The 24,997-nt window shown below is 51.2% G+C and overlaps 1 protein-coding gene across 16 annotated transcripts in view; it reads left to right on the forward strand.

Annotated features, from left to right (window-relative positions):
• TNS3 (tensin 3) overlaps positions 1–24,997 on the forward strand; it is a 223,416-nt gene that overhangs the window by 85,749 nt on the left and 112,670 nt on the right. For 13 of the 16 annotated variants that reach the window (XM_060415058.1, XM_060415061.1, XM_060415059.1 and 10 more), the window contains 4 exons: positions 16,179–16,231; positions 18,004–18,175; positions 20,531–20,581; positions 22,117–22,239. In XM_060415058.1, coding sequence (XP_060271041.1) covers positions 18,026–18,175; positions 20,531–20,581; positions 22,117–22,239 — 324 coding nt within the window. In that variant the 5' untranslated portion in view covers positions 16,179–16,231; positions 18,004–18,025. Of the gene's footprint in view, positions 1–5,456; positions 5,572–6,253; positions 10,907–16,178; positions 16,232–18,003; positions 18,176–20,530; positions 20,582–22,116; positions 22,240–24,997 lie in introns of those variants that run through there. The other 3 variants (XM_042248691.2, XM_027968686.3, XM_060415057.1) reach the window with 3 other exon arrangements.

The following is a 24,997-nucleotide window of genomic DNA, read 5'->3' on the forward strand; positions in this document are numbered from 1 at the left end:
AGTGAGTGTAAGTGACAGTGAGAGATGCTTTAATAAAGTCATCTTAGTATGTGGTAACAAGGTTTTAGTACAAACCAAGCAATGCACAGGTAGTTTAGTCAGTGGTTCTCAAAGTGTGATCTCAGCCCAGCAGCAGCAGCAGCAGCAGCAGCAGCAGCAGCAGCAGCATAAATCTGGGAACTCAGAAGCACACACTCTCTGACCCCACCCCTGTCCCCAGATGTCTTTTCCTAAGCCTTCTGGGTGGTTGTGCTGCCAGCTGAAATTTGGGCACCTGGTCTAGAAGGAGATGTGTTCCAGGGGAGGGCCCACTCTGAGCAAGGCTGGCAGGTTGTGGGAGCTGAACGTGGGGATGACTGAGGACTCTGCAGCCTGAGGGGTGGGCAAGGGGCCCACCCCTTGCTGGGCTGCCTTACTGAGATCCCTTCCTCCTGGGAACAGTCACCTCCTGAAGCCCTTCTCCTCCCCCAGCATTGTGTAGACAACATTGTGGTCCTTTTGTCTGTGTTCTAGAACACAGAGCCAGCTTCTTCAGAGTCTCTGTCTAAAAAATGCTCCAAGCAGCTCAGCGTGTGGCATCCTAAATCCTCAGGTGAGAACAGAGCTCCGGCAGAGGTAGTGATGTGTCTTTAGAAGGAAGCGTGGTGGCATTCACTGCTCAGCCTGCCATCCAAGGAGGCAAGAGGACTCCGGGGCTTAGCTTCCTAAGGAGCGTAAAGCATCCTCAGGATAAAGAAGTGACGTCCCGTAGAGTTACAAACATGACTGGGTTAGACTGTGATTAGGATTCTTTTCATGATATTATTGGGACAAATTTATTATGTGGGGACATTAGAATTGGGAAGTTTTCCAGGTATTTCTTAGGTGAATCAAAGACTGAATCATCTGCAAATAACAGGTTCAGTCACAGTCACTCCTCATTATTTGTGGATCATATATTTGCAAACTTGCCTATTTATGAAAACTTATTTGTAATCCCCAAATCAACACTTACTGTGACTTTGTGGCCATCCAGGGACATGTGCAGAAGGGCAGAAAATTTGAGCTGCATGCGGGCACTCACCAGCTGTGTTGTACACGGTTCCTCTTGTTTCAGCCCTCAGACGAAGAGTAAACAAGGGTCCTTCTCAAGGTGTATTTATATTTAGTGCCACATTTTGGGAATTTTCTTGCTTTTTGTTCGCGATTTCTGTTTAGAATGGCACCCAGCTATACTCCTGAAGTGCTAACTGGTACTTCAAGGCACCAGAAGCCTGGCCAGGGTTATGGTGACTTTTTAAGAACATGACAACCTTGAATGAACTATAGTCGATCAGTTATTGATTAGGGGTCCTCAGACCTTTTCCCCTGACTTACCCATCAGAAAGAAGAGACCCTAACTCATTTGCAACTGCCTCCCCGTGAACCTGTGGTGAACAGTTCATGTACAAACCTGAGAAGTGGGCAGGAGGAGAGGCTGAGTGGTCTGGGCACTGGGGCAATGAGCCTGCCCTACAGGACGCTGCCCCGCTGGGCACCCCAGAATAAACCCACATCTCTGCTGCTGAAACCCTGTCTCTGCAGAGAGCTCTCCCCTGCCCAGGCGGAGTGACCCTACCCCAGGGCTAATGACACAGGTCCTCACCTTCTAGAGACACATCCGGTCTCTTCCGAGGCTGCTGGTCACTCCTGGGCTGCTCCTTCCTGCATTGTTCACATCCCTGGCTGCGGCTGAGAACGCTCCTGTTGGGAATTTGATGGTGTCTTTGAGACCTGATTCCCCAGGCTCGGGGTGTTCTCCATCTCCATGGAGTAAGGAGTAAACAGCTTGTCCTTGGGGCACCACACCTGACCCCGTCTACTTCCCCACCAGAACTCACTGCCCCCCCCCCCCCGCCTTATGTTCCTCTCTTGTGATATACAGGAGTTGGGCTTGGACCTTCTCTCCATCAGGGCCCTCAAATGGTGAAGAGTCTGGCTTTGAGCTGATATCGCCAGGAGCCATGGGGACAGGTGCCTCTTGACTTCTGCAATCCTCGGGAAGTCTAGAGGCTGTCACCCTTGACCCACTGCACAGAGGTGAGAGCTGGTGCTTCAGTTCAGTTCAGTTTCTCAGTCGTGTGTGACTCTTTGTGATCCCATGGACTGCTGCACACCAGGCCTCCCTGTCCATCACCGACTCCCGGAGTTGACCCAAACTCATGTCCATTGAGTTGGTGATGCCATCCAACCATCTCATCCTCTGTCATCCCCTTCTCCTCCCACCTTCAATCTTTCCCAGAATCAGGGTCTTTTCAAATGAGTCAGTTCTTCGCATCAGGTGGCCAAAGTATTAGAGTTTCAGTTTCAGCATCAGTCCTTCCAGTGAATATTCAGGGCTGATTTCCTGTAGGATGGACTGGTTGGATCTCCTTGCAGTCCAAGGGACACTCAAGAGTCTTCTCCAACACCACAGTTCAAGAGCATCAATTCTTTGGTGCTCAGCTTTCTTTATAGTCCAACTCTCACTCCATACATGACTACTGGAAAAACCATAGCTTTGACTAGATGGACCTTTGTTGGCAAAGTTAACGTCTCTGCTTTTTAATAAGCTGTCTAGGTTGGTCATAGCTTTTCTTACAGAGAGTAAGTGTCTTTTAATTTCATGGCTGCAGTCACCATCTGCAGTGATTTTGGAGCTTAGAAGAGTTCAATATTCTGCTGACAATGGCTCGATTACCCCTCACCCCCGTGGTCCCTCTCAGGAACCCCCTACTGTCCTGTGAGGACTGAGCTGACCTAAGACGGACACTCCAGCTCCCCAGCTCGGGGTCTCCATTGTGTCTGGTCTGGAAGGAGACCCCAGCTGATTTCTTCTGGAGGCCATCCCACCAGGGACAGGACTGTGAGGGCCGCCCATACCCTTCCCTGTGCTATTCTGTGAGAATAAATGAAAGGTTCTTGTTATGAAATAATTGATTAAAAAAAAAAAAAAGACTGCCTGTTTAGATGTAATTATAAAATGGTCCCATTGTGAATCTTCCTCTTAATTTAAGGGACGTACCAGACTATTTCATAAAATGAAATCTACTGGACAGCCTCTAGTGTAGACAGCTGGAAGGGAGGTTCTGACAGTGGGGAATAGGGGATGGGGCTCCGGTTCTGGGCGGCTCGTGGTCCTTCCTCTTGTGACTTTGGGTGTCAAGGGAGTGAGTTGAATGCAGCCTCAGACAGGCTGGGTCACCTGTAAAGCCGCAGGGTCCCCACAGCCTGACATGTGTCCAGCCACTACCTCCCTTATCCTTTTGGCCTCCTGGAAACTTGGCACCTAAGGAACTTGACATTTCAGGAGCCGATGGAGGTATCAGGTGCCTACTTCTTTCTGGTCCCACCATGCTCTCTGACTTTGATTTTGTGTTTGTTTCTTGGTTTTGTGCTGATTCAAAAGGACAGAAGGCAGGCAGGTGGGTGGGTGGGCAGACACCTGTTAGGTTCTGGGACACCTGCCTTCCCAAGAATCCCAGTAGGTTTCCTGGGGGAATTTAGGAGGACAGGGGTGGGGGAGGTGGGGCAGCTCTGGCTCTGCCCTTTCTGATCCCCACGGAGAGGGGACTTGTTGGTGCCAGCATGACGCAACCCCTGCTCTGTGCGGTGCTTCCTGACCCGTCTCTGGTTCCTGCAGGGTCCTGGCAGGAGGCCCTCAGCTGGAGCCCGTGTATGTGCTGCCACCGAGCCCTCGGCTCCCCTGTGGGACTGGCCCGCCTGGCTCCTGTGTTCCCAGCCTCCCCTCTCCTGCTGAACCTCAGGCCAGGGGCCTGGAGGGAGCAAGATGGGAGGAGGGAACTGCTTCTGGAAGGAGAAGCTGTCTGTGCTCCCCAGTGCAGTGAGTTCCTCCCCAGAGGCATCTACAGGGCCTCCGCTTGCGCTTGGCACTGAGTCTGTCCCTGGCGCCTCTCCTCTGTTTGCTCCTGTCCTCACTCTGCTTTAATGGGACTGTGAAAGTTACATGGAGCGTTGAGTCCTGACCCTGGCTCCCATGCTTTGCTTCCTGGGGGTGGCCACTGCCTGCCCTGCAGACCTCTGCCCACCAGCCCCTCTGGGACATCAGGCTTGATTGTGAAAGCACCGTTTCTGCTGCCTGTCCTGGGCCTCCCTCCCTCCCTTCATCGGCCTCCAAGTTCCACATGGTTCAGACCAGCATACGCAATTCAGAAATCTGAGTATTTGGTGACAAATAAGCATAGACATAGTTTCAGAACATGACTTAGTGACCGAACAACAACAAATCTTAGCATGAACAAAACCTTGCTTCTCATAGTTGAGCTTGGGGGCTCAGTTGGTAAAGCATCTGCCTGCAATGCAGGAGACCCTGGTTCAATCCCTGGGTTGGGAAGATCCCCTGGAGAAAGGAAAGGCTTGCCCACTTCAATATTCTGGCCTGGAGAACTCCATGAACCGTATAGTCCGTGGGGTCGCAAAGAATCAGACATGACTGAGCGACTTTCACACACTTTTAGTTTCCTAACTTCAGAGGGGTGTGTATTTTTCTAGTAATTCATGGTAATTGTTGCTCACTTGTAGGAGTGTTAAGAAAATTCTCAAAAAAAAAAAAAAAAAATCTCAAGGTGGGCAATCCTGATAATGAATCTGTTTCTGGTCTTCTCGTTCTGGAAGGGAACAATGCCTTGCTGGCTGTCTGATGTTGGGAAAGTTTCTTTGCCCAAATCTTATTTCTTTGAATGGAGCTGTGGTCTTGGGAGGTTACTGCATTTAGTGTGGGCTTGTGGGGAAGTTTCACTTCCATGGGCCAATCCCTCCGTGACACCCAAACACAAGGATTGAACGCGAAGCTGAGATTTATTTAGCTTTTATTATCTGCTAGATGCCACTCTTATCTCTGCATGTTTCCTTATTTAATCCTCCCAATACCACCCCCCCCCCTTTCCAGATGAGAAAACGGAGTCACAGAGAAGTAATTTCCAAAGGTCAGGCAGCAGGGGTCTCACCCAGGCATTAAGGTTCCAAAGCAGGTACACTTAACCCCGGCACCCTACCAGCCAGGTGGTGAGTAGGTGAATGAATGAGTGAACACATGAAGGCCTTTGTGTTTGAACTGGATGTGGCTAGTTGTTGCCTTTTAAAAGGTTTTAATTTATTTTTTAATTTTTGTGGTTACGCCATGTGGCTTGCAGGATCTTAGTTCCCCAACCAGTGACCAAACATGTGCCCCCTGCAGTGGAAGCATGGCGTCTTAACCACTGGACCACCACGCAAGTCCTTCAGAAAGTTTTAAAATGTATTTTTAACTCTGTTTTCCTGGAGAAACAGAGCGTGCAGAGCTGTTTCAGTTGGTCTCCCTAAGGGAACCCCGCCCTGGTCCCCAGCAGGGTGATGACATTTATGCACTGCCACCAGGCCCTGTGCTTCCTTGTGAATCTGGCTCTGGTTATGCAACGCTCCTTTTGTTCCTTTTTACGGGACCTTTTCACAGCGCCAGTGTCAGGGCTGGTCAGCATGGCTGGGAGCAGCACACAGGTCCGGCGACTCTGGGAAGCTAGGGGCCATGAAGTGTCCTCGGGCCCTGCCACGTTCCTGGTATGGCAGCTGCGAAAGGTCTTTCTCTGCTCTTTACCCACAAGGTGGAGGGGGCGAGGGGAAGTGGGAGATAGGGGCGCAGGCCAGGGATCCCAGGGCCACCCTTCACCGCTAGAGTTGGGGGCGGTGACCCTGGGAGGGAGGCCTCCGCTTTGGGTTCCTCACTTAGCGAGGGGTGGGGGGATTCTCATTAGATACTTCCACAGGGTGATCTGGGGGGTCCCGTGGGTGAGAACATGTGTTACCGAAGCCTGTACCTGGGCGGGTGCAGCCTGTTGTCCCAGCTAGCCAGTGAGCAGATCCCACCTTTTATGGTCTGTGGGGACAGACTGCCCTTCACCGTCGCTGGGTTGTCTGAATTGGTGCTTCACTGCCTGGCTGTTTGATGGACAATTTCTTCCTAATAGCCAGCCACCCCCTATTGTATTGATTCCATATGGTACAAACTTGTGACGGTGTAGAGAGTTGCTACTCTTCAGCTGTTATTCTTTTAGATGATGAGTCCATTTAAGCCACTTAAATTATAAATAAATATACCCCATTTAGTTATATTAGCCTGAAAATAAAGCTAACTAGATATTCATTACTGGAATGTAAAACAGTATCCTCCTGCCCTTTAAAATGGCCAGGTCAGCCCTCTGTTGCTTTGAAATGACTGCTGGGTTTATTCCTTCCCTCATCCTGCAGATCCCAGTGGTTTGCTGCCTGCTGTACTGTATGGCAAGGGGACATGGGAGCATCATCGCCCCAACATAGGCTTGATTCTCCCCTGTGCCAGGCCCGCAGAAAGAGAGAGAGAGAGAAAGAGAGAGAGAGAGAGAGAGAGCGCGCGCACGCATGTGTGTGTGTGTGTGAGAGAGTGTGTGTGTGTGTGTGTGTGTGTGCATGCCAGGCCCGCTGTGTGTGTGTGCGCCAGGCCTGCTGTGTGTGTGTGTGTGTGTGTGTGTGTGTGTGTGCCAGGCCCGCAGTGTGTGTGTGTGTGTGTGTGTGTGTGCCAAGCCCGCAGAGTGTGTGTGTGTGCATGCGTGCGTGTGTACCAGTCCTGCTGTGTGTGTGTGTGTGTGTGTGTGCCAGGCCCGCTCTGTGTGTGTGTGTGTGTGTGTGTGCCAGGCCCGCTCTGTGTGTGTGTGTGTGTGCACGTGCGCGTGCGTACCAGGCCTGCTGTGTGTGTGTGTATGTGTGTGCCAGGCCCGCTGTGTGTGTGTGTGTGTGCGCACGCGCGCGTGCGTACCAGGCCTGCTGTGTGTGTGTGTATGTGTGTGCCAGGCCCGCTGTGTGTGTGTATGTGTGTGCCAGGCCCGCTGTGTGTGTGTGCCAGGCCCGCAGTGTGTATGTGTGTGTGTGTGTGTGCATGCGTGTATGCGTACCAGGCCCACTGTGTGTGTGTGTGTGCCAGGCCCGCTGTGTGTGTGTGTGTGTGTGTGTGCCAAGCCCGCAGTGTGTGTGTGTGTGTGTGTACCAAGCACGCAGTGTGTGTGTGTGTGTGTGCACGCGTGCGTGTGTACCAGGCCTGCTGTGTGTGTGCGTGTGTGTGCCAGGCCCGTTCTGTGTGTGTGTGTGTGTGTGTGTGTGTGTGTGTGCCAGGCCTGCAGTGTGTGTGTGTCTGTGTGTGTGTGTGTGCCAGGCCTGCAGTGTGTGTGTGTGCCAGGCCCGCAGTGTGTGTGTGTGTGTGTGTGTGTGTGTGTGCATGCCAGGCCTGCAGTGTGTGTGTGTGTGCTTGTGACAGAAACAGGTGCTGTTGCATCTTCACAGGGAAGCATCCGTGGCCTCCCCTCCTCTGCTGACATGTGTGCACTCCCTACCAAGTGGTTCTTTTTAAAAAATTATTTTTTTATTTGGCCGTGCTGGGTCTTAGTTGCAGCATGTGGAGTCTAGTTCCCTGAGCAGGGATTGAACCCAGGCCTCCTGCATTGGGAACTCAGAGTCTTAGTCACTGGACCGCGAGGGAAGTCCTCCGAGTGGTTCTTATTAAGGCACTTCTTCTTCTGTTCTCATTTTCCCCTTACCTCATCTCATGGTTTCCCAGAAAACACATATGTTGCTGTAAATGTTAATAATGCATTTGCTCTCTGCTGGGCCCTGTTCTGGGTGTCTGACTGGCCTTTGCTGCTTTAACCCCACAGCCACCTTGCAGAGAGTTTGCTGTAGCTATCAGCCCATTTTCTGGGTAAGGAGCATGAAGCACAGAGAGGGCAAGGTGCCTGCTCAAGGCCACATAGCTGGAGCATTTGGGGTTCTGTTACCTGTTCTTGCTGCTAAGCTGCTAAGTCGCTTCAGTCGTGTCTGACTCTGTGCGACCCCATAGACAGCAGCCCACCAGGCTCCCCTGGCCCTGGGATTTTCCAGGCAAGAACACTGCAGTGGGTTGCCATTTCCTTCTCCAATGCATAAAAGTGAAAAGTGAAAGTGTAGTCGTTCAGTCATGCCCGACTCTTTGCGACCCCATGGACTGCAGCCCACCAGGCTCCGTCCATGGGATTTTCTAGGCAAGAGTACTGGAGTGGGGTGCCATTGCCTTCTCCGTTACCTGTTCTTAGAGGCTTTTAAAACTAAGGGAGAGTGAAATCTGGTAATGCAGGGACACCTTGTGTGGCTAACCCTGGCTTTGGGTCAGTTGGCTGTCCCGATGTGGCCCTGTAGTCACAGCTTCCTGGGGCAGGAAGGGACTCCTGGAGAAGCCCAGAGGATGGCCAAGGCGAGGAGTGCGGGCGTGGGTCTGGCCCCGGCCCCACTGCTTACTCCTGTGTGGCAGGTCTTGCTTTGTCTTTTCCTCCACTTTCTTGCCCTGGGGATTGGAGGGTGACAGAGCGCATAGCCCATAGCCCCTGTTGTCTCCACCCATCCCTGCAGTCCAAAGCAGATCCCTCTTGTAAGCCTTTCAGGTGGTCCCCTAGGCTCCACTGAGGCCCTCAGTGATGTGGCGTCTGTGCTGTGTCACTCCTGTGTCGGGTTTGTTGAGCGCTATTTTTTTGTAGAAGCCTGTAGGAAGCCAGGGCTTCCCGGGTGGCTCAGTGGGTAAAGCGTCTGCCTACAATGCGGGAGACCCGGGTTTGATCCCTGGGTCGGGAAGATCCCCTGGAGTAGGAAATGGCAACCCACTCTAGTACTCTTGCCTGGAGAATCCCATGGACTGAGAAGCCTGGTAGGCTACAGTCCATGGGGTCGCAAAGAGTGGATCACGACTCAGCGACTTTCCTTTCCTGTAGGAAGCAGGTGATCTGCCTCTCACACTGGCAGACTGTTATTGGCCCTCATTACTGGCGACGCAGGGTCTTCTGGTTTGGACACGGTTGCTGGCTGTGACAGCAGCTCCCTTGTCCAAAGCCTTTGATGGCACTTTTTGCATCCAGAGTAAGGCTTTCAGAGTGTTTGTTTCCTGTGATACATCGACTACATCTTTTCCTTGGAAAAGTATAAGATACTTAGCATCCTGTCAAGATAGCAGAGATTTAAGTTTTGATTCGAGGCGGTGCAGGGATATTTGACAGAACCAAGTAAACCTCAGGTCAGCTGGGAACCCAGGGTCCTAGAATCCTACCCACCCTGGGGAGTGCGTGGCTCTAAGGAGATGTTGCCCAGTGGATGAGGATCCTGCCTCCCCCTCTCTTCCAGACATCCCCCCCCATGTCTGTGAGCCAGGGGCCCCCCAGGCACTGTGGAGACCTGTGTTTATTCAGCCCAGATGGGGCTGGCAGGGCGTGTGCCCGGGGAGCATCAGCACTCCCACTTTGGACATGTGCTTTGGCCTTCATCCCCAGTGAGCTTCCAGCTGCCTTTTCACCCCCGTGGTCCCTGCCAGGACCCCAAGGCACCCTGTTTTCTCCCTCTGTTGTTTAGAAGTATGTGGCTGGCCTACATCTGCTCCCAAATGGTGGCTGGCCTGTCCGAACTCCATCCTTTCCTTCTTAGAGAGGGGCAGTTATCAGGGGCAAAGCAGTTCCCTCCCAGAGGTGCTTGGGCCAGAGTCACCAAGTGCTCTGGACTGAGCCTCTGCTGGTCTCGGCCAGCGGCGCACCCATCTCTGTCCTCTGTTAATAAAAGAAGTCTGCATCGGCATGCAGATGTCGTGTTGGTTACTGTCCTCAGTTGAAAGATGGGCACCTGGCAGCAAAATTGCTGTTGTCTATTTCAAATATGAAAATAACCCCATTTGGAAAACAAGAGAGTTTTAATAATTTGAAAAATATGTTGAACAAAAGAGCCCCCAGGCAGGTCATCTGATTCTTTATCGGGTGGGCGGCTTGCTAGTCTCTGCCTCAGAACCATGGACTCGGGGATTTCAGGGCTGGGCCGGGCCTTCTGAGCACTAGATACAAAAGGTGTCATTTTATCAGAAGAGACTGATGCCTAGGGAGGCCAGCGGCTTCATCGGAGTCCCAGGACCGTATACTGGTCCAAGCAGATGAGCTTTGGGCCTCAAGCAGCACCTTTAAGGGGAAGCAGTCTGGGCCTCGTTGGGTTACCTTTCATACGTTAACCTTTACCATGGATCCCACCTTTCCTTTTTTCCTTCTTTTTCTTGGTACCTTTAGAAGCTGCAAGCTGTGATTAGCACGTGCCAAAGGGGACACAGGTGAAGGAGGCTGGGCAGGGTGGAGGCAGGTGCTGCATTGCCCTGGAGACAGGGAGACTGGGAGGAACTGGGAGGTGCCCGAGTTGCTTTCACCCAGGACACTGGCACTGATCCCTAGAGGGCGGTGGTGGCCTGCAGGGCTCAGACTCCAGAGGCTCTCCAGGAAGGCAGGCGGGCAGCCTTCTTCTTGCCAAATAACAAGAGAAAACGAGTTTGCAGCACAGATCTACGGGCCCAGGGTCTACAAGTAGAGAGCTTTCCTTAGCCTTCTCCAAGGTCAGGATGCAGGATTACTTATGAGCAAGGAACTGTCTTCAAGAGACTTCAGCAAGGTAGTTCTCAGCCATTGTTCTTTTATTGTAATTGCTTTATAATGTTTTAATTTCTGCTGTAAAACATTGTGAATCAGCCATATGTATACATATATCCCCTCCCTCTGGAGCCTCCCTCTCTTCCCCCGTTCCACCCCTTTAGGTCATCAGAGAGCACCGATCTGAGCTCCCTGTGTCATACAGTAGCTTCTCACTGGCTGTCTATATTACACGTTAGTGTATATATGGGCTTCCTAAGTGGCACAGGTGGTAAAGAACCCGCCTGCCAGTGCAGGAGACATAAGAGACCTGGGTTTGATCCTTGGGTCAGGAAGATCCGCTGGAGGACGGCATGGCAACCCACTCCAATATTCTTGCCTGGAGAGTCCCATGGACAGAGGAGCCTGGCGGGCTACAGTCCATGGAGTTGCAGAGTCAGACACAGCTGAGTGACTTGGCAAAGCGCAGTGTATGTATGTCAGTGCTACTCTCCCAATTCATCCCACCCTCTCCTTACCCGCTGTGTCATAAGTCTGTTGTCTACATCTGTGTCTCTCTTCCCACCTTGCAAATAGTTCCATTAGTGCCATTTTTCTAGATTCCATATATATATGTGCATTAAAATAAATCAGACATTCTTAAGGCATGACTTGTACTGTGGTGATAGATGAGGGCTTCAGCATTTTAGCCCCAAGAGTAGATAAATTCTTTGCTTCCAAGTAAAGACGAATAGAGATGTCACATGTCACCTTCCTGACAAGTGCGGTGTTTGGACAAGTTGGGCTGCTTCCAGTCGGTGTGAGGTGTGAGCTCCCTGAGCAGCCACGGGGCTTCTCCCCAGTGTATCCAGGTCCCACCCGCTGCTCATCATCTGCTTGGTTCCAAACACAGGCTGCGGCTGAGCCTGCCTCCCTGCATGTTCCTCCCCGGAGGGTTGTCAGGCGCCTTGCTGGCAGGCTGGGGTGGATAGTCAGTATGTGGGGGTTCCAGCTGCTGTCGTCCACTTAGGTGATTGGGGGCTGCTGGAAGGCATAGAGGGCTGGCCTTCAAGGAGTTTGCTCTCTGTTTACAAACTTATGGTGGGTGTCAGATTGTCTTGAGTCGCTGTGTGTAACTTCATTCTGCTTGGTTCCGCAGCCCCAGAATGAGGTTGTCCCTTGCTGCAGGATTTCGTGCCCATCAGATCTCAGAACCTGGCTTGGAAGTGGTGACTCACTCATGATTCCTCTGTCCTTCTAGGCTTAGGGCTAGACCCACTTTCCCCAGGAAAAGCTCCTCTAGCTTCACTAGTTTCAGTCTGACCCAAGGACAGGCTGGGCAGGATGGGCTATGGACCATGGAGGGCTGGGGGATCGACAGAGTCCATAGTGTTGGTGTCAGAAGTTGCTGCTGCCTCTTAACTGTGTGATTCTACACACCTAAGAGTCCTGAATGCCATTTCCCCAGCTGTGAAGTGAGGACAGTCATGTCTTACTGGGGTTCCTGCTGAGAACCAGGTGGCTGGCCACGGATGGGTCTGCTTCCTGACCTGGCCACCTGTTGCCTCTTACAGGACGGTGCTGGTGGAATGTTGCCGTCTTCTATAGGGGGTCGGGGTCGGGGGCTGCATGGTCTGTGGACAACGAGCCCTGTCACTCCAGGCACAGCTGGCTGCTGAGGGGTGCAGTAAGGCAGGAGGCTTTCTCTCCAGCCTCTTGCAGGCTCTGGGCTGGCCAGAGGGCCTGCCTTATTCTTCCTCGAGATCTCGCTCCTCACTCTTTCCCTCCTGCACCTGTTCGGGCTGCACTGGTTCCCTCGCTGGCCCCACTGCAGGGCCTTGGCACTGGCCACGCCCCCCAAGTCCTATCCCCCTCACGTGACCTCCCACAGCCTCTCCACACTAGGCTGCGGCTGAGCCTGCCTCCCTGCATGCTCCTCCCCGGAGGGTTGTCAGGCGCCTTGCTGGCAGGCTGGGGTGGATAGTCAGTATGTGGGGGTTCCAGCTGCTGTCGTCCACTTAGGTGATGGGGGGCTGCTGGAAGGCATAGAGGGCTGGCCTTCAAGGAGTTTGCTCTCTGTTTACAAACTTATGGTGGGTGTCAGATTGTCTTGAGTCGCTGTGTGTTACTTCATTCTAACTTGTTCTAACAGCTCAGGCTGCAGGTGAAACTGAGAAGTACTGTGAGGGTAGGCTGAGGCCTAGCTTTCTGATTATATTGCTTGTATGTGGGTTTGTATTTGTTTACTTATTTTTCATGTGTTTATGTGTGTGTCTGCGTATCCTCTGTGTATCTATCAGCTCTCCAACCTGTTTATCATCTGTCTGTTGTACCATCTAGCTATGCATTTATCATCTGTTGTACCATCTAGCTGTCATTTATCATCTAACACATCTGTCATGTGAAGGGCAGTGGTGTTCCGGACTTGCTGTGGGTGAGGGCTGGCTCGGACCCTCTGTGGAGCCGCGAGGCTTTGAGGCTGCTGCAGGGATTGTGGGTACTGCCCCTCCAGGCCCACCCTCCCTGCCCTCCTGGGACTTGAGGCCCAGAAGCTGCTCAGCTTGGTGGCTTCTGTAACAGGAGGTATCTCTTGCTCATGTGCTGATTTGGGGAATTACAGAGCAAAACTAAGTCTGTTCTCTTGGACCTTGAAGCCACACCACGGCAGAGTAAGGGATGATGGGGGCTTTTGGAGAAGGCTTTGTAGCCCCCTTGAAACTCAGCGCCTGTGTGTCAGGAATGATGAGGGAATTCCCCAGTGTTCAGGAATGACCCTCACAGGCTAAGCAGTGAGGCGGGGTCAGCCTAGGGGTGGGCAGCTTGGCCTGGTCATGTCAGTGCTCGGACGTCCGCAGTTGGTCTGGGCCGCAGGACCCCCGTGGCTTCCCCTCCCTTCAGAGTGTTGTCTGCTCTCCTGCTTTGCTTTGTCACAGAGGTTTGCACAATCTGCTTACCAGGGTTTGCAGCTTCTTAGTGAAAATGCAGAGATGTTTGCAAATATCAGAAGACATAATCAGTCCCTTTTGCTGGTTGATTGGGAGCAGTGGTCTCCTGACAGGTTTATGTACTCCCCCCCAGGGCTGGGACCTACGTATGTTTAATTGTAATGGAGTGTGAATGCACTACATTATGTTCATTTATGTATAAATTATGTGCATGTCCCACATTGCGGAGATATTGTGCGCCTTCCTTATACACATTCACAGTATAAAGCAAAATGGAAAGCGCATGAGCTGAAGGAACAGTAGACGGTGCTGTGTGCCCTCGACTGGGACGGTGGTTCTCAGACATGGGGATGTTTGGAGTCAGGTTAGCTTAAAACCAGCTCTTCTGGAATCTTGATGATCTGCCAAGACTAGTAGCTGAGTCCTAAGGGAGATGAAGCCCTTGGGAGGAAGGACAGGCTGGATGGCCCTGTGCACAGTGTTCAGGGCCTGTGACGTGGCCATGGAGAGGGTGGGGTCTCTTTTAGGCCCCTGCAGCTGTCATGCAGTAACTCTAGGTAGGCCAAGAATGTTCCAGTTCCCAGGTACTTAGTGTCCACCCTCAGAGGCTCCCTCACTGTCTTCCCTCCAGGAGTGTCAGAGTTCTGTCACTGGTGGGAAGACCTGAATGCCACACCAGGAGCTGGCACCTCGTCTGAGCTGACCCTGGGGTTGGCACTTTCTCCAGTATACAGAAGTAAACTGTTCTCAGTAGAAAAGGAAAAAAAAAATGCATGTAGAAGAAAAAATAATAAAAAATATGTAGTGAGACATTCCAGAACCATGCTGCTGCCCAGGCAGCCTGCACACTGATAGACCAGGTGTGCGTGTGTAGGTGTGAGTGAGTGTGTGAGTCACGCACCCTGCGCCAGGAGCGGCCACGTGACTGTTAGTGCTATTGCTGTCACACATCATGGCGTCTCTGCAGGCCCACAAGTGTGTCCCCATCTGTGAGCCCCACGATTGATCTAATGTCACTAAGTCGCAGGGTTGAGCTCTTAGGCTGTGTATTTTTCACTGTTACCCACATAACGCAGCGAGCACCCTGGTCCATAGAGACTTACGGCCTTCCCCAGTTATTTCTTGAGTCACTCCTCGCATTGCTGTCACGTGTTTCAGACCTTTTAAGGGCTTTTTATATTTATGGACAAGCTGTTTTCTAAAATGAATTAGTTTACATTTCATTTACATTTTAGCAATACTTTAAAAAAATATATTTTTAGATTTTAATCTTTACTTTCTAATGGACCCTCCCCCCCCCCCCCCCCCCCCGACCCCAGATCTCATTGTTTGGAGTCTATATGGCCTGAGCCATCAGAAATCTGGGGTGTTGGGAAGATGGGCAGGACCAGTGTGGAGCCCAAAACAGTACAGACATGGGGTGTGAGGCCTGTCGCCCACTGGGAGGTGGTCTCAGAGGCTGGGACACGGGAACAGTGGAGGGCAAGTTCTGGTACCTGGCACCCATGGGGACCATCTCAGTTGGTCCCCAGGCGCCTCTGTGAGAGGAGGAGATGAACTAGAGGCATGTGTCCTGGCTAGGGAAGATCAGCCACTGCGTGTGGACGCCCGGAGCCCACTCTCACATCTGAGCATGGAGGAGAGTGCCTTCCAGGTCCTGCTTTTGTCTGGGGCCCAGGTCACGACCTCTGCAGTTGAGGGTTGGCTTGGCCACAGGTTGTGTAATTTCAGGAGGTCATCTCTCATTGATCCCTGAAATAAACTTGGTATTCACTCATCCCTTCGCTTCACACTGGGGGAGCCACTGTGAGCCAGGTGCCCAGGTGGGCACCAGGCAAGGGAGGATGTCAGATCCTGTCTGAGAAGGGTTCCCCAGGGCCAGGGTGGGCAGGAGCAGAAGAGGGTGCCGGGGCTTTGTCCACCTTGGCCAGCTCTAGCCTGCTGCAGGGTTACCCCGTGTCATCTACTCAAAGCATGTCCTGGGCTGGTCCACAGAGCCCTATCCATGAGACGCAGCAGGCAGGCAGGAGCTCACAGAAGGCAGCAGAGAAAGGAGCCTCTTGAGAGAAAGGCGTTCAGGGGAGCTGAGACAGGGACATCGGGGTTCTCCTCTCTCTGCTGTTTTCCACGAGACCTTATACCTCTCTGTGCCTTGGTTTCCCCACTTCTCAAATGGGGAGGTAATTTCTCTCACAAAGTTATTGGATTCATCTCCTGAAATAGTGGATATAGAGGAGCCTGGTAGGCTACAGTCCATAGGATCACAAAGAGGTGGACACGACTGAAGCGACTTTAATTTGCACACACGCCTTGGAGTTTAACACGCACACTCACACACATACACAAGGGTTGTGTAGACTGGAAAGTAATTATAACCTGAAGTTTTTTTCCCTGTCAGATAAGCTTTTCAAAAATAGGGTGGTAAAAATGGAGAATTCTCTGAAAATCAGTAACTGGTTCTTTTGAGCAGATGTAACTACAATGATGTAATAGTGCCAACGTTGATTGAGGGCTTCCTGTATACTGGGACAGATAGGCCATGACCAAGGACTGCTTACCTTGCCCTGATCAGGGGTCATGGCAACCCGCCCTGCTGTTGATTAGTGGAATTGTGTCACTTGGGATCTGAGGTCTTAGGGCTGAGATGTCCTGATAAGCTGGCGACCCTCCCAGGTGATAAGATGAGCCAATAGTGAGGGGTCTGACAGCATTTATGATCATGTGAAACAACTGCCATCCTTTCTTCCCAGTGGGGTTTGCAATGTGTGGGCTGGCAGCACAGGAGATTTGAGAATGACCCTTGTCTTGTCATTTGCAGGCTCCAGGGGCATCATCAACACCTGCTTCTCTGTGCTGTGACAAACCGTTCAGGTGAGTGTCCGTTACTGAAGCTACTTCTGTGCCTCTGGCCTTGGGTCAGCTCTTGCAGAGGAAGCCCGGGCATGGTGTTATTTTATTCTGTAGTAATCTTAATGTCTTTTTCAGTTTTAAATAGAAATGCTCAAAGCTGATAAATATCATATGTGTGTCTCTTTCTGGAATGTAATGTCCTAGCATTAGAAATCCTGGTTGTGGAAACGTCCAATCAGTAATTACGTTCCTGTGATTTGACTGTGAAATGTAGCCTTGGGGAGAGTTCTAGAATTGACTTCAGCACATGAAAAGCTCATTATTTTTTAATAGGTCACTGTTGCTCAATCTCCTCTTTGCGACTCCGTGGACTATAGCCTATCAGGCTCCTTTGTCCATGAAATTCTTCAGCAAGAATACTGGAGTGGGTTGCTGTGCCCTTCTTCAGGGGATCTTTCCGACCCAGGGAGCGAACCTGAGTCTCCTGCATTGCAGGCAGATTCTTTACTCTCTGAGCCACCAGGGGAGTTCCAGTGTCAAAAGATGTGATTTGATTTTTTAAAGTAAACAGAACTCTTTTACATTCATGTCTGGTGCATAAGGTAGAGAAAAATATCTTGGTGATTGTTTGTATTTGAATAAACCAATTAAAAAATAGATTTAAGATACTGGATATTTGAGGATATTATTTCTTTTGGGCATCATAATTGCATTGTAGATAGTTCTAAATATATCTTTGTCTTTTAGAAATGAATGCAAAAATACTTATAGAAATGACATATAATGTCTTGGGTTTTTTCAGGGCAATCACAGTGAGGAAGGGGGTAACAGGGAGTATAGATGGAAAAAGCTTGGCTGTGTGTCCATTTTGAAATTGGATGATGAATACTCAGAAGTGTGTTTGAACTATTTAGTATACTTTTGAATTTTTTTCAGAATTAGGAGAGAGACTCATGTAATAGGAGTAGTACACAAACAACAGCTACGAGCCCCTAAAGCTGCTGGTGGGGGATTTGATAGATTAAAACCACCCTTCCGTGACTGTCCTGCACTGCTCCCTGGATTCACCAGTCTTTGGGGTTGACCCCATCACCTCTCACCTGGATTTTTCACCTTCTATTCCTGACAGCACCTGCACCTAGAAGGCTCTTCCTGGGAGGGGCTCTGGGGCCTGTGGTCTCCATTGCACAGTCCTAGTGATGAGGAAGCAGAGCCTGGATGCTGCTTGCTGGAAGCGTTATCCTGGGCTCACAGACTGCAGACTCTCCCCACCCGGTGGCCCTCACTAAGTCCTCCCCTCTGCTGGCTTCATTGCATGGCATTTTTATCCTCTTCCAGACCCCTTCCTCCTGATGCCTGCCCTCTAGGTTAACCCAGGTGCAGTCTCAGGAGAGCCGGCACACAGCTCTTCTCATGGACGCCAGCCCTTGCCTCCCAGCTGCTGGAATTCCCTCGCAGCTCCTCCTCTGCAGCACAGGCCAGCCTCCTCCCTGGGCAGTGGGCCTCCACATCTCCCCGAGCATGGGACCTGCAGATGTGGCTAGACACTTGCTGATGTCTCCCAGCCTGGCTTTCCATCAGACCTGCCCCCTACCAGGAGCCTCAGTGTGTTCCCTGGTTGTAGCTAGCAGTGCCCCAGTCATAACCGTTAAGGAAGTTTTAGCTTTGTGCCCTCCTGTGATGAGAATCAGTAAATTCCCAGAAGCCTGTCATCAGGTCCGGGTGTGAACAGTGAGCGAACGTCCCTCCTGGCGCTTGGCCCCTTTCCTGACAGCTGCCCGTGTGTCTCCCAGGCCTGCAGGGCTGAGCCCCGCCATGGAGGACGGCCGCGAACTGGATCTCACCTACATCACGGAGCGCATCATCGCTGTGTCCTTCCCTGCGGGCTGCTCCGAGGAGTCTTACCTGCACAATCTGCAGGAGGTGACGCGCATGCTACGCTCCAAGCATGGGGACAACTACTTGGTGAGTGGGGACACTGGGCATGAGGGAGGCGAGGGGCACTGAGGGTGGGGACCGTGAGGTGGGGGGGCATTGAGAATGAGGGTGGCCAGGGGGTGCGGCGGGGTGGGGGGCTGAGGGACTGGGGGCCGCTGAGTTTGCTGAAACTCGATGAGCGAAGGTCCCCATGTGTGGGGACTGAGGAGCCTGCGGGTGGGAATACAGGCTGGTTCCTCTGCAGTTCGCTTGACCAGTGGTGGTGCGGGGAGGGGACCCGCCCCAGGGAGGCTGTCGTGCCACATAGCCTGCTGTGCAGTGGAGCATCTGGGCTCCTCATGAAAGCGCGCCACCCCCCAGCTCGTGGCCCACGTGCACCCCGAGGGCTGCCAGCTTCCTTCCCTGCTGCTGGGGTTAGCACCCCTCCCTCTGAAGTGAAGCCGGGACTGGAGGGTGGGCATCCAGAACTACCTTCCACCCTAGTTCCCTTTCAAACAGATATGAGGTTGTTGAACAGAGCACATGTCTGAGGAAGGTGCTGTGGTGTGCTTAGTCATTCAGTCGTGTCTGACTCTTTGTGACCCCATGGACTGTAGCCACCAGGTTCCTCTGCCCATGAGCATTCTCTAGGCAAGGATACTGGAGTGGGTTGCCATGCCCTCCTCCAGGGGATCTTCCCAACCCAGGAATCAAATCGGGGTCTCCTGCATTGCAGGCAGATTCTTTACCAGCTGAGCTACCTGGGAAGTCCACTGTAAGTTTCTGGCCCATATAGGGATCGAACCCATCACCTTAGTGTTATTAGCACCACACTCTAATCAACTGAGCTAACCGGCCATTTGAGGAGGATGAAGAGGACCAGTCTTCCTGAACGTCCTCTCTTTCCACCTACCCTTTCTTGTTCTTGAGACCCCAGTCCGGCAGGTGGCTCTGTGGCTCCATCTTCCACTGCTTGAGTTAGATGACAGCTCCTCTCGTTTGTCCAGACCTGCTGCTAGAGGGCCTCTTTATCTCCATAAGGCAGCTAATCTTCACCCTAAACTGACAAGGCAGTTATTGTCATCCTTATCAGTCTCCTCAGATGTCTAAACGGCTGGGCGGGTGGCCCTGGAGGCAGAGAGAGGGAGGTGACCGCCCAGTGTCTTCCAGCAGCCCCTGCTCAGCCTGTGGCTTTCCCACTGTCCTCTGCGTAGCCTGGTGACAGGCGGGGAGGGTGGGGTCCAGCCCATGAGATCGTCCCACCCTGTCCTTGATCACAGCTGCAGGAATGGTCTCCTCCTCCTGACACCCAGCCCAGGGGATGGGATGCCTCCTCCCTCCTCCCCCACTTGCTGCTCACCGAGGGTGAAGGCCTGGGACCTGAGGCCTGGGGTCAGGGGTCAGGGGGCTGGGGGCTGGGGCACTTCCCCTCACAGTGGTGGTGCCTTGTCAGAGCCTGAGTCCACCTTGCAAAATGGTGAGGCTGTGGGTCCTCACCTCATTCGAGGATAAGGACCTTTTTGAAAAGTCGGAGGAAAGATGTGTTTGTTTTCCATGGAGCCTGAGTTGAGAACCCTGGGCCGGACACACTTCTTCCTCACTGTATATCTGAACTGTGTGCTCTGACAAGCACATGTGGAGGCTAATCACCCCCTGCTCCCCAACACATACACACAACTGCATCGGCTCTCTGAGGCAGGTTTTAATGGAGCCCATGGTCCAGGGTGTAGCTTGTTCTGGGGTAAAGGAGCTGTGGACCCCATCCCTGGAGCTCCTTCCTCTCATGTCTCTATATCCTCCATCTCTGAAGAGAGAAGTACGTGGAGCCCCTTCTGCTCCAATGCTGTCTTAGTTTTTCCTTTGCTTGAGGTGTGATCAGGTTCCACAAGCAGCTCTGCTTCTCTGTGAGCGCAGCCTGGGGCTCTGGGCTGGCTGGGGCTTCCTGAGACCAGGCCCCCCTGCAGGCCCAGGGCCCTCCACCCCTTACCTTGTTCCCCTGCGGAACCAAGGCCAGTCCCATAGGAAGTGTATGCTCTCCTCAAAAGTGTTAGTTGCTCAGTCATGTCCGACTCTATAAGACCCCATGGACTGTAGCCCACCAGGCTCCTCTGTCCATGGGATTCTCCAGGCAAGAATACTGGAGTGGATCGCCATTCCCTTTTCCAGGGAGTCTTCCTGATCCAGGGATCCAGCCTGAGTCTTCCGCATTATAGGCAGATCCTTTACCATCTGAGCCACCAAGAGGTGACTGTCCTTATTATCTGTTGTGTCCATATCTGTACATTTCAGTCTTTTTCATAATCTGCCGAATCTCTTGAAGGCAAAGAGCCTGTGAGAGTGCAGTTGTTCCCTTTGGTCTGAGGACAATGATTAGTCTAATAGCTTCTTATTTCCCCTTTGTAGGTGTTAAACCTCTCGGAAAAGAGATATGACCTTACGAAGCTTAACCCAAAGGTAGGACCTTAGCCCTTTGTATATTCTGAATTTTGTTAAGTGTCTGTGATGCTTATCCTGCTTGTGCAAAAAGGTTATGTCGTAAGTCTCTGTGGAATATGACTTAATAACGGCTATTAGGAACTGTTCATATCCATGGCTTATTTTTTTCCTTAAAATTTTTTAGTTTGAAGTAGCTGCAATGTCACAGGAAACTGCAAAAATAATACAGGGCGATCCCGCACACCCCTGACCCAGCTGTCCCCAGTAGTACTGTCTTGCACGACTTGTAGTAAAATACTGATGGCAGGAAGTTGACGTTGGTACAACCCACAGACTGCGTGCAACTCCCACTGGGTTTACATGGGTGTGTGTGTGTGTGTGTGTGTGTGTGCGTGTGTGTGTGTGTTTCTCTGCCGTCTCATTCTATGTAGATTTACGTCACCACTACCACAATCAAATCCAGACATTTTTACCTCAAAGATCTCCTTCCTGCCCTGTCTGTACAGCACACTCTCCCCTTCCATACATTATTCTGCTTAATAACAAAGATTTAGGGGGGAAATTTTACGACTGTATAAGTGTAAGTTGTGGTATATATGATATATATATACACATACTCTATTTCATATGTTAGAGTATTTTGCAGCTATCAGGATAAGAAAATAGTATGGTAAATTGCCTGTTTGTTTTATTGCTCGTTAACAAGGGCAGAATATAGAATTTATAGAATATAGTATTTCAGCTACATAGAAAAGAATAAGGGATTCATCAGAATGTTATAGCTGATCACTCTGCATGGCAGAAGGGGTGTGTGCCTTTGCCTGCTTCCAGCATTTTTCTGAATTTTTCCATCAATACACAATTTCTATTGCTTTTATAGTAAGACGGAGCTCTGCCTCCTCCCTTCTTAAAAAAGGAAAGGAAAGCAGAAATAACAGCCCTGCGTGGCCCGCAGGCTTAGAGGTGGGGATGTGTGTCAAGTGGGTGAGAGTTTGTGTTTTGGGGCACAGACTTTCTTTGTTCCTGAATTGTAACCAAGGTTTGAAGGCCTCCTCCCTCCCTCCTGGGCACATTCCTTTCTTTTGAGGAGTGTCCCGTGTGATAGGCATCTCCCTCCCCGTAGTTATCTGCCCCTTGTGTGGGGGAGTGGCTCACCGCATTTTCCCAAACTGCGATTTGAGTCTGAAGAGAGGAATTTTGGCAGCAGCTCATGCCAAGAACTCCTGTTTCAGATCTCGCCAGGCCTGGGCCTCTCCCCATGAGCCGTGCACCATTAGCAGCTCCTGAAAGCCCTTTCTAGAGTTGTCATTCCAGCTGCACAAAAGCAGATAAGACCGGGGAGTAGATGTCTCGTGGGGAAAATATAACCCTTCATATTTTTCTTTTCAGTAAAGGAGCCACAGTTCCCACTAAGTTTTAGAAAAGGAGCACACAATGTTGTTCTATGTTATAAAATGAAATATTTTGCTAAATTAAAAAAAAAAAAGATCTTGAGATGGCTTCATAGGGCTCCTTGAAGATGGACACCAGAAAGCCTCCTTTCTTTCCTGTAGATTCTGGACGTGGGCTGGCCGGAGCTGCACGCGCCACCCCTGGATAAGGTGTGCACCATCTGCAAGGCGCAGGAGGCCTGGCTGAACAGCGACCCCCAACACGTTGTCGTCATTCACTGCAGGGTGAGCACCCGCTTGGGGGCCCAGGGGGGACTGCCTCTTCACCCTGATTGCCTGCTTCTTTAGGGTTTTGTGGTTAGGTTTTCATACGTATCCTAAGGGGAGGGAAATAGTCATCCAGCCTCCTGGAGTCTGGCTTCAGAATGTATAGGATTGAGGTTCCTAAATGCACAGTTGTACATGGTGAAGCTAAGGTGGGGGCCCCTGGGAGGTAATCCTTTCATTTTCATACGTTTGTTGCTTTTCATGGAAAACTCCTGTTTAAAAAGCAAAGGGTACTATTAAGGCATACGACATTGGACTCTGTGCCACCTGAATGATGCCAGTTGATTGGCATGAGACTGTGGGCAGGATGCTACTACAGGAGTCATATGGTCCTTTCTGAGCAGGCCAGCCTGGTGGGGTGGACGTGACATGTCCGTGCTTGCAGGGTGGCTGTGGGGTGCCTTGTCCTGGCTTCGTGACCTGCTCGGCACCCTTTTCCAGCCTCCTGGAACTGCCTCCCTTCTTACTTCTCTGGTTTCTCAACTGCCTTGGCTTGTTTGTAGCCTCTTCCTGCACTGCTCTGGATTCCTCAAATCTGATGCATTTTCTCAGACACCTTGAGCTCATGCAGCATGTGAGAGGAATGCTCAGAGAGGGTTGGGGGTTGAGGGGTGGGGCTCCGTCCCAGAAGAAGGAATCTGCCCCCTGCACTTACTTTACACCATCAGGACATCTCGAAGATTCCACCTTGAAATGTTTCTTCCTTCAGACTTTTCATACTCAAAAGCTGCACAAAAGCCCTTTGCATTATGGACCTTAGTGTAAAAGAACCTTCCTTTTGAGTTATCAGACTTTCCAGGTGAGTTTCCTGCAAGGGTACTGAATGAGGAGGGCAGACAGCGGCTAATGGTGTTCAGAGCTCCCACACTCAGTGAATTCGATGGTCACTCGGCTGCGAGGAAAAGTCCCTGGGTGCACACACGGCGTTTGCTGCTCTCTGCTTCTGTTGCTTACTCTCACGCCAGATTCGATTACATTTTCCCACAAACAGCCAGGGAGCCCCACTAGTTCTCTTACTAAATTAAGTTAACCAGGGCTTTTATTCAAGGATTATGTTATATTAAGGTGCTTCTCTCCATATTTGTATTTTGGTGCAAGCTTAAAGAGACTTTTTTTTTCTTTAAACAATTCTTGTCAATTAAAACGGGCTCTGTATTTTTTTTTTTTTTTACCGTGCATGGCCTATTGATTTTTACATGTTAGGATACTGCTGGTGGGCCGCTTTTGCCCAAGATCCCTTCACAGGCCTGTGAAGCAGTGGTCTTTAAATCACCCAGAGCACTGCAGTGCCCAGTGCTGGGGAGAGATGCCCGCCTGGGGCACCCAGACCTGCTGCCAGCTATGTCTCCCAGGGATTCTGGCTCCTAGACCTTGAAGTGCACCTCCATCACCATCATTCCATTTCAACAATTCACTTTTTTAATGAACTGAATTATAAAACTATTTATAATATCTGGTCCACAAGGGATGAACTTACCACGTAGGGTCCCCTAAAACATCGTTTTCCTAAACTACGCTTGCCTTTTGAGACAAGTCTTGGTAGTGGGATTAACCGGGAATATGTTGAAACTTCCTGGAAACCATTTGCTCATCTCTTGCCCTATTCTGGTGGCCTGTGAACCCTTCTGGAGATGATTCAGGAAACACACCATGAGAGAGAAGCCCTCTTAATTTGAATTTATAGAGGTTGACTTCAAGGGAAATTCATCGTGGTTGCTAGGGGGTTGAGATTGCTGACTTCCCCCAAACCTACCAGACCTGCAGAATGGGCCCTTCCTGCCCACGAGTGCCAGGAATGGCATCCTGGCCTGGGGAGGGCAGGCAAGGACCAGACTGTGCGACTCTGTCTTCCCGCTGGATGCAAACAGTGGTCTCTGTTTGTGCTTGTCCTCACCCTACCCACACTAATTTTCAGCAGAAATATCCTGTGATTCTCCTGGATGGTTGCACCCCCTCCACGTGGTTTAGTCTTGAGTTCTTGGTGGAGGATACTCACTGGGCCTTATGTCATCAGTGATTTCTCTTAAGAACAGATAAAAGCTGTTCAGGACCTAAAGAATGTTTCCTGTGCTTAAAGACGTTCTGTCCATAATGAGCAGCATTAGAGACGGCAGCAGTGAAGTCCTCCATGTGCCTGACTTGGCGGAGATGTTGTTCCCTGATGGTGAATTTATATAAGAAACATACTTGTAACTGTGCAGTTATAACCACAGGTGCCAGGGTTCAGGACTGATGGTGCGTCTGCACTGAGTTTCTGAGGCACGTACTCAATGTTCACGAGACAGAGAGGAAAACCCTCCTAGGGGATAGTCACACGCCAGGATTTTGACCTGAATTTCCTTTCTCGTTCCTTTTTAAGACTAGACAAAGGATCTGCATATTGGTGACACAGCCATTGTGGCCCATGTGATTCTAGATCATGGGCTGCTGACTCTTCTTGAAGGAGCCCAAACAGGGCTTTCCAGCCTTCGGGGCCCCACGGACTGGCCCACTGGCACTGCATGTGGAAGTCGCCCCAGAGGCACCGAAGCTAACATGTCCCAGCCTCGTTCATTTGTGGACACTGACATTTGAACTTGATATGATTTTCATGTGTCACTGAAATACTATTCTTCTGATTTTTCTTTAAAGGTTTAGAAATGTTAAGACAGCTCTTAACTCCAAGGGGCACAGCTGGTGGGCAGAAGCGGCCGGTGGGCTGTGGCTTGCTGATCAC

Source organism: Ovis aries, chromosome 4 (assembly GCF_016772045.2).
Source record: "Ovis aries strain OAR_USU_Benz2616 breed Rambouillet chromosome 4, ARS-UI_Ramb_v3.0, whole genome shotgun sequence".
Taxonomy (NCBI): domain Eukaryota; kingdom Metazoa; phylum Chordata; class Mammalia; order Artiodactyla; family Bovidae; genus Ovis; species Ovis aries.